At 46.5% G+C, this 15,354-nt stretch overlaps 2 protein-coding genes across 2 annotated transcripts; one reads left to right on the top strand and one right to left on the bottom strand.

Annotated features, from left to right (window-relative positions):
- Window positions 1-700: 700 nt before the first annotated feature.
- On the top strand, window positions 701-2,520 carry LOC119309662 (ubiquitin-NEDD8-like protein RUB1). Its single transcript, XM_037585622.1, has 3 exons — window positions 701-924; window positions 1,789-2,048; window positions 2,228-2,520. The coding sequence occupies exons 1-3, from the start codon at window positions 832-834 to the stop codon at window positions 2,334-2,336; spliced, it is 462 nt and encodes a 153-aa protein (XP_037441519.1). The 5' UTR covers window positions 701-831; the 3' UTR covers window positions 2,337-2,520.
- Window positions 2,521-2,934: 414 nt separating this feature from the next.
- LOC119309660 (BTB/POZ domain-containing protein NPY1-like) lies at window positions 2,935-8,588 on the bottom strand. The gene is made up of 4 exons (XM_037585620.1): window positions 8,198-8,588; window positions 6,081-6,150; window positions 4,050-5,216; window positions 2,935-3,827 (listed from the first exon to the last, which is right to left on the bottom strand). The coding sequence occupies exons 1-4, from the start codon at window positions 8,257-8,259 to the stop codon at window positions 3,243-3,245; spliced, it is 1,884 nt and encodes a 627-aa protein (XP_037441517.1). The 5' UTR covers window positions 8,260-8,588; the 3' UTR covers window positions 2,935-3,242.
- Window positions 8,589-15,354: the final 6,766 nt, after the last annotated feature.

The raw sequence follows: 15,354 nt of genomic DNA, 5'->3' as shown, positions 1-15,354 counted from the left end.
TGGAAGACATTACTCCTATTGAGGGACATTGCCGCAACCACACATCCTTAACCAAGACGCTAAACCTAACAAGAGCAAGAGCAGGGCCCCTCCGCCGGTGAGGGTCCGAGGTCCTCCGCACCTCCACTGCCCAAAGGCCATCGGATGTGGAGTGGGCCGACGGAGACGCTGGTGGGAGGAGGAGGAAACCTAATTGTTTGGGAGTCCTTTTGTGGTGAGCAAAATTAGTGTGACATGCGGACTTGAATCCTATAGGATCAACAAACTACACAAATTTGGACTAGAGAGTGTTAAATACCACACGAAAAGCAAATAATTGTGAAAAAATGGTTTGAGCAGGATCAAAATTTTCCTCTAAGATAGTGTGCAAAGTAATCGTTTGAATATTTTTTCTAAGGATTCTAATAATCCTACAAATCAAACATTATATATATAGAAAATTCTAAGGATACATATCCTATCCTATAAAAATTCTACTCCCTCCGTTCCCTAACGTAGGGCATATTTTGTTTACTGAAAGTCAAACATGTCTTTTTTTTGCAGATAGTCTACATCTAAAAAAATTCTACAACCTCTGTCCCATAATGTAAGACGTTTGTTGACTCTATTACATTATGGGACGGAGGGAGTAGGATATAAAGTATAGAGATCTAAAATACAAAAAAATGTGCACTTCCCCAATAAATCCAGCCGGACCCGAGCCGCAGAGACACCCACCCGTGGAGAAAAGAAAGGATTTTCGTTTCGTTTTCGTCTGCTTCCGCCTCTGCTCCGTCGTCCGCACGCGACCAGCTTGACTCCCTCGCGCACGAGCAACAGGAGCGCGAGGAGATGCAGATCTTCGTCAAGACCCTCACGGGGAAGACCATCACCCTCGAGGTCGAGAGCAGCGACACCATCGACAACGTCAAGGCCAAAATCCAGGTGCGCCGCCGCCGCCGCCCCCTCCCCCCTACCCGATCCTTTCTAGGTCTACCCGCTGATTGGCTTAGTTTAATTTCGCTGGGGCGATGCGTCCAGTAAATCGTTGATGCGCTGCCCCTATACCGTCCGGGGGGCGTCCGCGCTGCTAGTCCTGCCCTAGTTTTTTAGATGGCGTGCTGTTTCTGCGCATGTTTGTTAGGATTTCAGATTGCCTTGCGTTTATTCGGGCAGGCCCGGGAAATTATCTGATGAAGTTTGGATCGGTCGAACTAGGGCAAGCATGCTGGGACGTTTTTAGCAAACTCTGTAGGGTTTATTTTGCTGGGCTGCGCCTAAAAGTTGCATCCAAGGGTTCATCCCTTTTTCTGTCAAATTATACAAATCCGTTCTGGTGTGCAAAATTAGAACAGTTCAGGTAGTACCTCTTTTTGAAGTCTGAGACTTGAGTAGTAGACGAGTTGTATGCAAATTCTATCATTGTGTTGTATAGTGGGTATCTGATTCAGTAACAAATGACGAAAAGGAATACAGTCCATGCTTTGTTGTAACGCATGGATGTCTCACTTGGTATCTTGTGCTGGTGCTGCTCCCTGTGATAGAGTAGAATATATCAAATGATGAGACATTGCCTTTTATGTGTATCATTCTTGTAGTTAAGTTACCTGTGTTCTGTTTCAAATCACTCATCTATTCTTCGGTTCTGAAATAGATCGATGGCGCACCATACCGTCTGTTACCATTGTGATCCGAATCCAGAAAACTGTCTATGTAGTTCTGTATTGCCATTGCATTGGTTAAGTGGCAGGCTAGCCTACTTCAAGCAGTGGAAACTGAACTAACACGCCATTTTGTGCACTGTCACAGGACAAGGAAGGGATTCCTCCGGACCAGCAGCGTTTGATATTTGCTGGCAAGCAGTTGGAGGATGGACGCACGCTTGCTGACTACAACATTCAGAAGGAGTCGACTCTTCACTTGGTCCTCAGGCTCAGGGGCGGCACAATGATCAAGGTCAAGACTCTCACTGGGAAGGAGATCGAAATCGACATTGAGCCCACTGACACGATTGATAGGATCAAGGAGCGCGTTGAGGAGAAAGAAGGCATTCCTCCTGTGCAGCAAAGGTATACAGAGCCTGAATTTCTTTCGATCTTTCTACGTGTGTTACTGTGTTATATGTATATGTTCTGCTCGAATGAACTCCTCTCTGTTCCTCGTATCTGTAACAATGGCGGTGGATACTTTGTAAGTGTCTAGCATTTGGATGACCCGGACTAAGGATGTAATTATTTTCTGCTTGCAGGCTGATTTATGCTGGTAAGCAGCTTGCAGATGACAAGACTGCCAAGGACTACAACATCGAAGGTGGCTCGGTCCTCCATCTTGTCCTTGCTCTGAGGGGCGGTTACTAGTTAGTTAAGCTGTAATGGAAACGCTTGCCTCCTGAGAGAAGTGACCATTGGTTGCATGGAACCTGTGTTGGTGTTGCAGAGAGATAATAACAAACTAGCTTTGCTTAGTGGGAGGGGCTGTCTTCCATGTTATCTGCCTATATGATTTGACAAAACTACTCAAGTTTACCCGCCTCAGTTATTAGCTCTGCTGCGTAGTAAGATCCATGTATCATCTGAATTTTGGGTTGTGTTTCGTCACTCTTTCCTGAATTCAAGATTGCAAGTTCCATTTAGGGCTAAATGCAGATAGATTGATTTGGGGTTTCGCGGAATCCTGAAAACATTCTGATCTGAGATGGCAGAATCAGTTATGGCTTAGAAGCCACTTGGGTTACATCCACCTCAAATGAAAAATATACTCGTGCAATCATTGTAATCCATGTTCTTTGTGTCCTGCAATCTGATACTCCCTCCGTTCCTAAATGTAAGTCTTTCTAGAGATTTCCACTACGGACTACATATGACGTAAAATGAGTGAGTCGACACTCAGTAGTCCGCATTGAAATCTCTAAAAAAGACTTGCATTTAGGAAAGGAGGGAGTATTATTCTGCTCTAGACACGAGAACTAGTGTTTACACAAACCCTTTTATCTTGTTCTTCATAAACATTTCAGAGAAGAACCAACCCTCCTAAGATCTTTCCTCCAGTTAAGATACACTGGTAAGCTACGGGCCTATGACTTGGATAACCATGCAGAAAGCAGCATATTGAGCTGCTTACAGTCCTCCCTCACATATTTTCTCTTCATTGACCAGAGCAGGGAGCAAACAAAAATGATGAGCATCAGCTGAGAACTTCTCTTTCCTGTACAAACCTAACCCAAAGCTAAACTAAACCAAGAGGCCGGAGGAGTAAGAAGAGGCCTATGAAACAGAATACCTTCTGTTCCTAAGAGGGGGGAGAGGAGAGGGCTTCACTTCCGTGGGCTTTGCCGTCGATGGCGGGCTCTGTGAGCTGCCGGACGTCTCTGAACCCTTGCCGTTTTCGCCATGCCCCTTGCTGCTCCATAGCTTGTCGAATATCCTCCTCGACCGTGACTGCAGCAGGAGGCCTCCCAGTTGATCCTTGAAGCTGTTTCTGCCGACCACCTGGTCCTTGAAGCTGTTTCTGCCGACCCTGAGCTCGACGTGCCGGTCCTCACCCTCTCCTCCTGCGCTTAGGCCTGTCACTTGCTTATCCAGCTTGTTCGGGTGCCTGGGTATCCGCCTTTCACAGTGCTCACTTTGTTCCTGCGCAGGCTTTGCACAAGCATTCTCTCCGCCGTCAGTTAGAGGTACCGCGCTGCTTGAACCCGCCCTCAGCTGCTGGAAGAAGAGGACCTGCACCACCACCCGGAGAGGCAGGCGGTCGTTTTGTGTGGCGTGCACGCATGCATCTGTGGAAAGCTTCTTGACATCTATCAGGCCGCAAATCTTCTTTTTGTCAGCTTTGTTTATGTTTGGATGTTCCTGGTTAAAAAGAAGCAAATGATCAGGTGCGGTTATGGTCTTCTAAAGGTGAGATAGCATACAGGTGATTTATCAAGTCTGCTTCCATGCTTATCAAAGACTAGCATAACTATGTTTCAGATTTGTAAGTTTATTAGCATCAAATGTCCATTCATGGTATAGCAGAAAGTACTGACAGCAACCATTGAGCAAATTTAGGTTCATCAAGTGCATTGAACATACCTTGATATACGCATCAACCGCGTAGTACAACCCGTCATGAACAGGTCTAGCTGCTTCTGGCACCGCCGTAGCTAGTTCCACGAAGGTGGAGAATTCAAGGTCTGGATCTGCAGCTACTTCAGATAGGTACCCATCAACCAACTCCCCTAGAGCCAAAGTGGATTCTTGCTCAAAGTTGAGCTCGATCATTTTCTCATCAGATTTCTCGACGAAATCGCCATTGTGAGACAATGCGGTTCTTGCAACAAATCTCTGAACAAGATTATGGACCAACCGAACATCATGGATGCCATCACTGGGCTCAGCAGCAGGCAACAAGAGATCCTTCACCGAAGCTTTGTGCAACTGGAAACTGATCCTTCTCATGAGCTCCTCCTTCACATGATCTCCAGACCCAACTAATATAGCAACTTTCAACAGCTTCAGGAGAAACCTGCAAGAGCAACCTGAGCTCTTATCTGAAGGCAGCAACCATATTATGGTCTCCACCAAGCATTGGTTCCTTCTCATGTAATCATCAGCGACCAGCGCGTCGTAAGAGTCTGGCAGCCACCTAACTGCATAGGCTTTGAGGGCTTCTCCTATCAAGTCAGGTGACATCCTCCCCTTGGATTTGATAGCAACCATCACTCTCTTGTAGAGATCAACATCCAATTCACACAAGTCCTCAACCCACCAGTCCTTGGGAGCTACCGATGTTTTTCCTGCCGGCTCAATTATTTCAGTGCAGGCTACTCCTTTCTTATTATAACTGTATGACCAGGATACATTGGCAGGATCCACAGACGTCTTTGAAGCAATGGCGTCGATACATCTACCGACAACCTTTAGCTCCTCAGACCAAGGTAATAGTGCCTTCGTGCTCTGGAGAACAATGATTGAATCTTTCCAGCTCCGGAGGATGCTGGAGTTTATGAAGACCTCGATTTTGAATATCAAGTTCCCTTTGTCCATTTCCTCAGTCATTCCAAGGTACTCTGCTGCACATCTTGCTGCAACAACATTGTGGGGACTGAGGGTGACAACCATCCCATAGCAGAATTTTGCACATATTTCAAACCCTTTCGCTCCCCCCGGTAAATCATCTATGTGGACGTCATCTGTCCCTTTCTCAGTAGCCTTAAGGACTAGCTTCTGAAGCTTGCTGCTCTTGGACAGAAGGGGAAACTGCATACAACAATCAACACAGAAGCAAATTTTCAGTCATGAATGATAATCAGATATTGCTCTGCATATGAGTTGTCATCAGCTAGAAAATAAACCATTTACATAATGCAGCACTGGTGATTATAACACTCGGTGACAAAATGCCAAACACTTGATGAAAATGATTAAGCTTGTATCTATGCAAATGCTATCAGGGTATTCTTTCCTTCAGCAGTGTTTGCAGTTGAAATATTGTCATGGGAGTCTGAAACAGCACTAAAATTTGGGCAAGTTTTAAATAGCTAACTGACGCCCTGGTAAAACTAAAGTTTACCAGCACCAAAATTAAGTACTGAAGTGTTCCATGTAGGTAGGTTTTACTTGATTCAATACAATTTGACAACACAAATCACTTTCTTTAGTTTAAGGCTATAAGCTATAAGCAGACCTTGTTAAGAAATACACGGCATAGGGTTGCTATAAGGTGTTGTTAGGCTGAAGAATGGTAACATAAATGTAATGGATGATTCTTTGATCTGTTTGGTTAGATTGCCAAAGGCAGTCTATTAGGCCATCAAAAATATTTTAAGGTGGTGTTGATAATCAGCTTGGCAGTGAAAATAATTTGTGTGAAACAGGACCCAGTAGATTGGAAAGAGACAGCCCAACAGCAATCAGACGTGAAGCATAAATGTTGATGATGTTACTACTCTTGATGGCATGACAAAGAGACCCCGACAGTTGAACATTCTATGCCTGAAGAACTACGTACTCCAGGATGCAACACATATCTACTTCCACCACCCTTGCCGTTATTTGTAGAAGCAAATATAAATGCTTAGTGTTGACTTCAGCAAAATTTGCTGAAAATACTAGCACACTGACCTTGTGCAAGTAGAATCTGACTTCACCGATATGCACAATAACATCTGTTGCAAGGTCGGAGACCACCAATCTGCACGTATCAACAAACTTGTGAGCATATCATATTGAGAAACAGAACACACAAACACTATTTGGTAACCATGGTAACGTTAAAAAAACATTACAGAGGTTTAGTTTTATACAAGTATTTCTTGTACCCGCCTAATGCTCCTACAAAGCTTTCACCCCCGAAATCGCGCATACCAATTGTGGAGAAGCTCAGGAAAATGTCAAAACTATCTGAATGAAACAAACATCTGAGATTATGTTAACAGTCTCCCGCAGAAAAACAACATATCGACCGTCACCCACAGACCATTGACTAGTCGCTCTCTCCAAACACATGACAACAGCGTAGACATGAAGCTTATCCTAAGCTGTAAAGACCTCCACTACATCAACAACACATCAATAATGGAGGAAAAACATGCAGTGGCAGTTAAACTAGACTGTGCGGCTCGCTTTCCAGTTATCCCAGTTCAGCAAAGGGAAGAAGCAGGGCACTAGGAGTCCGGAGTTGGTGAACAGGACACGTATGCATGCGATCAGCTGGCCACTAATAATCATTAGTAGTAATTAACAAGGTCCAGAAATCTCACAAGCTCAACTTGAGCTTGACACCATCCCTTTCCAATGTTTCTTCATCTAGTTAACTGGCTACAAAAGCACCTTGCCAAGAAGATACACATGTCAGGCTCAAGCTCTGCTTTAAACCCATTTCTTTTTCACCTCTAGCGCTTGGCATTCAGAGAAAAGAATGCTGGATTCTTTAGATTAACCGGAGGGAAAGTGAGGCCTGATCAATGATTAGTAAGATGGGGAGATGACAATTGTTTTCTCCCTTCCTTGACAATAACTTAACCCCGGCCAACTTTAACCAAGTTGCCCAAGACGAACAGCAGGGCGTAGTGGCATCTACCTTATATTAATATACTGGCGCTCAGCGCATTGCTCCTAGCACTCAGATCTATTCCGCACTAGCAAAGAGGGGAGAAAACAAGTGCTGCATGTTCGGATTTAAAAGAGAAAAGGAAGTCAATCATTCTTTTGGGCGAGCAAATGATGCAGAGCAATCTACATGAAGGTGAAAGGCAGCCATGGGACTGACGGACGCCGGGAAAAAGATGCAAGAACATTTCAAGTAAATGAGACCCAAGGATGAATGAACTACAGCACATTACAACAAGATTATTATTTTTTTAATCAGAGGACTGCTCATCACTGTAAACTGAACCGTATAACAGGCTAGGGGGGAGGGTGGCGACAATGGAACGGACACGAAGAACTAATCCCGAGAGAAACAAGGAATGCCAGCTCGAGGGATCAGTTGGAGAAACTCCATTCTGCTACTAGTATCATAGTGCTAGATCCAGTTGAGAGAAGCGTAGAGAGCCACACATGTAGGAAGCATAAACAAAAGAAGGCAGGCAGAGGGGACAAGACAAGGCAGAAACTGGTAGAGATAGAAACGGCACACACAGCCTAGCACTCTGCACTTCCCAAGAACCAATAGTCAACTCACGCCGTGACTCGAAGCAAAACAGCCGTATTTTGGAGCAAGATCATTTTTATGGCGCATTAGCAATCGAACAGGGTCTAATAACCAAGATCCAAGCGCAATGCCGGGCCAAAAACTCCACATAAGCTGGTACAGGAGGAAGAGACGCACTCAAGCATGACAGTCGGAGCAAGAAGGTGGTGATGCAAGAAGAGCGGTTCCCGAACGACCGCCATTCTAGAAGCTCTGCTCTTCCGAAGGGACGCACGGCACGAATAAGCCTGCAAGAATCTCACCGGGAGCACCAACCAGCAGGAGAAAGAGGATGACGGTGTCTGTGACAAGAATCTAGCGGGGAAACGCGCCTAGCTACGTGTAGAACAAGAGGCGAAGGAGATGGACGAGAAGAGGTTCTGCTCCGCCGTCATGAACCGGAGAAGCGGCGGCGCGAGCAAGAAACGTAAGACACCAAACGGCGCAGGGAAAACCCATCCAAAGTTTGAGCAGGAAGCAACGCTAGAGATGGACGCAACGCCAGAGATGAACAAGACAAGAAAAAGAAGGGAAGAGGGTGACTGACCTGACGTCGGCGCCGCCGGACTGGAAGGCGTCCGGCTTGGAGCCCAGCTTCATGAACTTCATCTTCTCGCTCCCTCCCTCTCCGGCCGCCTCTAGCTCCCTCACGCCCTCGCAGAAGACCTCACTGTCTGTCTGACGCTCGCTCAGGCTGGGTGCTTTCTTCTTCTTCCCATGCACTTGCTTGGCACCCCGGGACGGCGCGAGAGAGAAGCAGCGGGAAGCAGAGCACGGATGAAAAAACCCACCAGCAGTACGCAGCGCAGCGGCAGCAGGGGAAGAGAGAGGCGCGGTTGGGTTGGGTTGGTGTGGGGGAGGCTTAAACGCAGCAGCACCAATTAAAGAAGGGGATATGGAGGAAGGCGGCAATGATGGTGATGCCGTGGCGTGTGAACCATGGAAGGGATGGTGGTATTATTATTAACTCCTCCTCGGCCGCTCTGCCTCTGCTCTGCTCTGCTCTCTGCTCTCTGCCTGCGACTGCCAAAGCCGCCGCCTCCTCCTGCTTGCTCCGTCCGTCGCAATGTCAATGACTCAACGTGGTGTGGGCAGGACGTAGTAGCAGTAGCAGTATCTCTCTCTCCCTCTCTCTAGCCTTTTCCTCTGCGTCTGCTCTTCTTTTTCTTGGCTTCGACGCACCGGTAATAATATGTTAAAAACTTGCTCCGGCTGCTGCTGCTGCTCACCATGGAAAAACCGCAGGCCCTTTTGCAGCAGCGCTGCAGCACAGGCGCGATGATACTTTTTGGTTAGATTAGAATAGGGGCATAGTATTTCTTCCTCTGTTTGATCGTGGTATACTGGGAAGGATTAGGCGGGCTAATTATCCGTTTAGTCTTTTGATGTGTGCGGGTGCGGCAGAACTTTACAGGGAAACGGGTGGGGTGGCGCGCTCCTGCCCCTCTGTCTGTCGTGTGCGAGTGCGAGTGCGAGTGCGAGAGGAGAGCCTGTGTGCCTCACTGCCTCTGTGCCTGTGTGGTGGAGAGAAAGGTGCAACAAACAATCTACTATCTGCGCGCAGCGGTTAACAGCAGCAGCGCGGCACAGGTCGCTTTCTGTGTGCGGCGCGCTCCAGTTTCACAGACGGAACATGCCCAGTAATGACGATGTACAGCAGTGCTCTGGCCTGGTAGAGTATATCCGTTCCCTGTTGTATTGTAGGAGTATATACCACTGCCTCCGCCCGGAATCAAAACCGATGTATGTAGATGCATTGAGCATCAACTAATTTCGGATGAAGAAAGTACTTGGTCAAACGCAACGCAGTCGTTCCATGTTCACCTTTTGAACGGTGGTGAAGATGGACTTTTGCTTGGACAAGAAGCACCGGGTCAGGTCCGTTGCGTCATCCGCGAGCAAATAAAAACTTTTGAAAAACGCAGCGCAGGATCATCTGGCCGTATCGGAACAGCAATAATTTAATCAAGCAAAAAAAGGTGGCAGCACCATCCATCCGTAGCCCTCGGTTTGTCACGCATTCCCACCGGCGCACCACGCTCGCTCGGCCGCCACCTTTCCACGCCCCGCCCGCCCGCCCGCCGTCGGCGGCCGGCCGGCGCGCACGCCACGTACCAGCGCGGCAAATACGCCCGCGCGCTTTCTCTCTCTTTCTCTCTGCGCGCCGCGCCCCCCGCCGGTACGTGTCCGCGCGTCCTCCGCCCCATGTGTCCTGGCGTCCCGCCCTGTTCTTTTTAGTTAAAAGGCTCAGAGACGGCGGTCCAATGGGCGAGCGCAGGATGATGCTCTCCGTCGGCCGGCGCCCATGCCTAGCGTACTACTACTCCGCAGCAACTGTTTATGTACTTTGGGGTGCGCATGGCATGGCATGGCAACGGGCGCGGGCTGACGGTGTCAGGTCGATCGCGCGGGGGAGAGAATCTCGGTCAAACGACGGGGGGCGGTTAACTTTGTAGCTAAACAAATCGCCACCCTACCGGCTTTGCAAAAGTCACCGCGATTAGATGCTCGGTACTTTGTGGACTGATGGAAATAGAGGGCCTAGGTGGAAAGGCCTACATCTTTCTTGACTTCTAAGAGCATCTTTAATTGGACTTAGGCAAATTCGACAGCTATGCGTCCGCGGACGCGTCTGGACGGTCCCTCATATTTCGCTACCGGCATCCACATATCTTAAATCCGGACTCCCATATCCATGCACGTCGATCATAAAAAGCCAATGTCGCACGTACATAACAAATGTTGGTACCGAGCATTGATAGTGTTTACATAAAATTTATTTTAAGTACACAACTCAAGCATTAGCTATTTGGTTTTTTTATGGGTTCATGTGCTCCACAAGATCATTGAGTAGCTGCATGTGCACCTCGTGATCTCGAAGATTCTGATGCATCTGCAAAAAGTTCATAAGCCGGACCGCATCTTAATCTTCTGGATTTCAACTTGTTCTCCAGTTGCTTCAAAATCATGGGTTTGGGCTACACCATCACCCTCATCCTCGACAATCATATTGTGCAGAATAATACAACATGTCACCAGTTGACACAAAGTTTCTGATTACCACATCATTGCAGCGCTCCTAACAATTCTCCAACGAGCTTGAAGCACACCAAATGCCCTCTCCACATCCTTCCTAGCCGCTTGCTGCATTGTTGCAAAGTGGCTCGTTTATTGCCATGCGGTTCGGATACGATCTTCACAGACACCGCCCACTGAGGATAGGTACCATCAACAATATAGTATCCCATGTTGTAGCCTCGGCCGTTGACGGTGTAGTTGCACGGCGGTGATTACCCATTGCAAAGCCTCCTGAACACCGGAGATCGTTGAATCACGTTGATATAGTTGTGAGAACCCGGCATTCCAAAGAAAGCATGCCAAATCCATAATTCATATGATGTCACAGCTTCTAGTATGATGGTGGCTTCTTTGGTGTGACCTTGATACATTCCCCGCAAACCTTTTGGGAAGTTCTTCCATTCCCAATGCATGCAATCAATTGATTCGAGCATTCCTGGAAACCCCCTTGCCTCCCCAGTAGCCAACAACTTCTCCATGTCATGCACATTCGGTTCTCTCAGAGACTCAGGTCCAAGCACTTCCACCACGGCGCGGGCAAACTTGACAGTGGTCTTCAAGCACGTGATCTCCCCCATCCTGACCATCTCACCAACGGCATCTGCAACAGTACCAAGTGCTCAGAGCAGTTGTGCACTTCTGCTTCAGAGAAAGAGAGTTGTCCTCAACAATCCCTTGTGAGATTGAAGTAGTCATCGTGTGCCTCCACTCCCTTCACAACGCGCAAAATTATGGTTTCTGCATGCGTAAACAGCGACAAAACCATGGATCATCGAGAAAGTAGGATTGGGAGCAAAGTGGTCCCTGTGCAATAGCTTTGCTCTGGACACCCTATCCCGGTTGGTCACTCTTCTCCCTTTGATTGAGCCATTGAAGTTGAGAATATGATCCACTTGCCGGTCCATTTCCTCTTGCATGCTCATGAGCATGATCATGTCTAATTCTTCGTCCGAATCCGAGGAATCAAAGAACTCATCTTGAATCATTTGATCAAGCTCCGTCGGTCCATCATGTTCCCTAATAAAATAAAATAAAACCGGTCGGACAATGTGTCGAACACGTTAAGCGCAAGGCAGAGCCACATAATTGCCGCATGTACGGTGGTGGTGTCTGGGCCGGCGACGACGTCCCCGCGACGAGGACACAAGAGAGGACTGCTCTGCCGGAGCTGGCGGCGCATAGGCTAGGAGCGGCTGGGAGCGCGCACGACAGCGGAGCTGCAGACGGACAACATGGAGGAGGAAGAAGAGAGGAGATTGCAAATGGAGCCGACAGGTCTTAGGGGTGGATTTGGTGCATTTTGCTGTGGGGTTGGGCTATCGGGTCCGACAAAACAGACGCGCCCGGGCGCCCCATATATCTGCCCCATATTTGGGCTGGATACGAGGGGTGTCGGTCGGTCCGGGTATTTGAGGCCCGTTTGAGGGGGTCGTCTGGGTCGAAAAATCATGACCGGACGGTGACCGAGCGGCCCACCCAGGCATATGAGGCGGGTTTGAGACGCCCGTCTGTAGATGCTCTAATGGTGAAGTGAGGTACTTCCTTCGTTTCATTTTAGTCTACATATAAATTTGTCTAAAGTCAAAGTTCATAAAGTTTGATCAACTATATAAGAAAAAATATCAATATGCACAACATAAAATCAATATCATTAGATGCATCAATGAATTAATTTTCACACTATATAACTTTTTTATTTGAAATGTTGATATTTTATAAGATAAATTTGGTCAAACTTCATGTAGTTTGACTCCAGACAAATTTTATACACGGAGTGCAAAAAAAAAAGAGGGAGTACATGCTTAGTTTATGGTTAGGAAAATATATTTCACCTTAGTAACAAAGCCATATACTGCTGCGAGAGACAAACTCACATGGTTAGTTTCTTTATGGTGGAACCAGTCCATCAAGGTTTATTCATAGACTTGACATTGGTGCTCCCATTTTCAGGATTTATTTCTGACTTTCTGACGATATTCATTTAGTGGAGGAGATGTTTCCGTCGACTATGAAGGCGCCGTGGTGTCTTCGTCAATCTCAAGATGATGTGTCGGCTCAGTCTCTCAGAGATGCTCATAGGGGTAGAGTGTGTGTGCGCGCGTTCATTGAATTGACAGTATATGCATATGCATATGCATATATATGAGCATCTGCGTCTTCAAACATTTTTGTTGTTTCCCTGTTTATTTTTGCATAACATGCATACACAAATAGAATTTATAGTTGTATCCTACTGAAAGGAACACATGTGGTACATGTGTTTTCTTTCATCTTGCGAAAGAAAGAAAGGCTCTCGGGTATTTTGGTTTTCCCCACCTCCTGTCGGCGTCGCCGCTCATCTGGCTCGTATTTTGTGTTCTTAGGGCCATGGAGGCATCGTGGATTTCGACCCTTGCTGGCGAGAGGGCTCATGCTTTATTTTAGGTGTATTTTAGGTGTTCTACTAAGGAAGGCGAGGCGACGGTGGCTCTCTGAAGATGAAATAAGGTTCTACCTGCCTATCCTCCACCCCAGCAGTGCGTCTCGCGTCCCGATGGATCTTGCGGGATTCTGTCGGTGTTTGTCTTTGGTAGATTTGCGTGGATTTGATCTTCGTTCCTCTATGTCGCGTCTACAATTTGGATCCTTCCTATCTATGCTTCTCTTCATCAATGATGCTTGTTGTTCTTGGGCACCAGTCCTTTGGGGCCTTAGCATAGCGACTTTTCGACTGTCCACTAAAATACGATTTGTCCAACTCCGGCGAGGGAGGGGCGATGACGTTGGCGCACTTTTGCTTCGCTCTACTGCTTGTAGTCGTCGCTAGATAGTCTACAGACATGGATGTAACTCCTCGTGTTCTTTGAACTGTCATGATGTTTGATGAATAGATCAAAAAAATCCCACAAAAAAATGAACACACATGAGATATATACACCAACAACAAGCATATCATTATTTTGTTAGATAAGTGCATTTCTTGCCCCTAGACTTTTCGTGAAGTGTAACGTCCATCCTTTAATTGCTTTTTTAACCCTAAACTGAGGGTAGCTGAGATGGTTAGGTCCTTTGTGGTGGAACCAATATAGTTGGGTTCAAATCCTAGACTTGGCCGTGGCGCTTGTATTTTCTTGGATTTAGACTTTTTGACGATGTTCGCTCTCAGTAGAAGGAGATATTGACATTTACGAGGCTCCTATGAGGACTTCGTTAATCGCACGACGTTGTGCTAGTTGAATATCTCGGATGTAATCACAGAGGTAGAGCGTGCGTGCATGCATTTATAAGTGTTGGTGCAATATCTTGCCCCATGTGTTTTGGAGATTGTTGCCGGAAACATGCATGGACTGATTTGTTTGCTAGTGCACACAAAGAGGAAATAGTTCATGCAAGACCGAAGAGAATGCTATGCTCGGCGTTAAAGTTCGAAGAACTTCACCGAAGATTGCCTGCACTGCAGAAAAGGAATAGCTACATTTTGAGAAGAAATGGTAGCGTGAAAATTGTGATGAAGGAATTGATCTCTTACAAATATTGCGGACGCAAAAAAATATTCATTCGGTGTGTCCGAGGAAGAAGAACTGCAGTCGGGAAAATTGAAGGCAAAGTGAAGATGTAACATTCATTTTGTTGTCTTTCTTTCTCTTATTTGAGTCATAGGACCTCCTTCTATTAAGAGGGGTATAGGTTCCCGAAGCTTAGGTCCGCTATAATGCTTAGCCAAAACCTATGAAAGACCGAGAATCTCTTTGTGTTCCGAATGATTACCTGTCAGCACAAAATGATGTTCTTGGGTGTTGCAAGAGATATCTTTCAGACCGAGGAGTTAGAATTTCTTGCGCGCAAAGAATGTTACCGTTGTGCTTAAAATCCGACCGTTGGAAACATGTCTTTCGGCCATTGGCTGAGTCGCGTGTCCAATTTGGGCATTTTCCTTTAGGGAAGGTTGCGGCTATAAATAGCCACCCCGCCCCAACGTTGTGTGTTGCCTGCTCTGCTTGAGATTCTAAGAAGATTGATTGAGCACCCCTCTTGAGAGATTTGAGTTTAAGATCCACTGAGAGAAAATCAAGAGCTGAATACTTAGACCGTGGTTGAGCATCATAGTAGATCTATGTTAGAGTTCTTGTACCTATTACTTTTAAGAGCCACTGAAGGAGAATAGGACGGAGAGAGGTTTTCTCCTGTGTTCAATCACAAATCCCTCCAACCAGATGCATTCCTTTTGAAAAAGGGCGAATTGGTCTACCAAATCCTTCTGTCGCCATCGAGCACCACTTGTCATTTCTACTCTACTGTAATTCCTTCAGTAGTTTATCTTCAATGCACTTTGGTTTTATAGTTGTCATAATCATGTATCCTTAGCAGTATAATGTTTACTTTCGTGTGACCTCATATGTCCTGCATGCTATTCATTCTTTCACACTTTCTTTCGTTGTCTGCATCTTGTTCTATGACTCTGTTGTCGTTCATTCTCTCATTAATTCATTATCAACCCAGTCCGTAATTGTTACTGTTGTCCCCTCTGTCATGCTTTTCATTCTGTTAGCATACTATGCTTCCATCGTCATTTCGAAAGTTGTGAGTTATTATTCCCGAATGATTATCTTGCCTTTCCTCGAAAGATTTGCGTAGCCACCTCTATAC

This window comes from Triticum dicoccoides, chromosome 5B (genome assembly GCF_002162155.2).
Source record: "Triticum dicoccoides isolate Atlit2015 ecotype Zavitan chromosome 5B, WEW_v2.0, whole genome shotgun sequence".
Classification (NCBI taxonomy): Eukaryota; Viridiplantae; Streptophyta; class Magnoliopsida; order Poales; family Poaceae; genus Triticum; species Triticum dicoccoides.
This window is presented reverse-complemented; position numbering and strand designations above follow the sequence as displayed.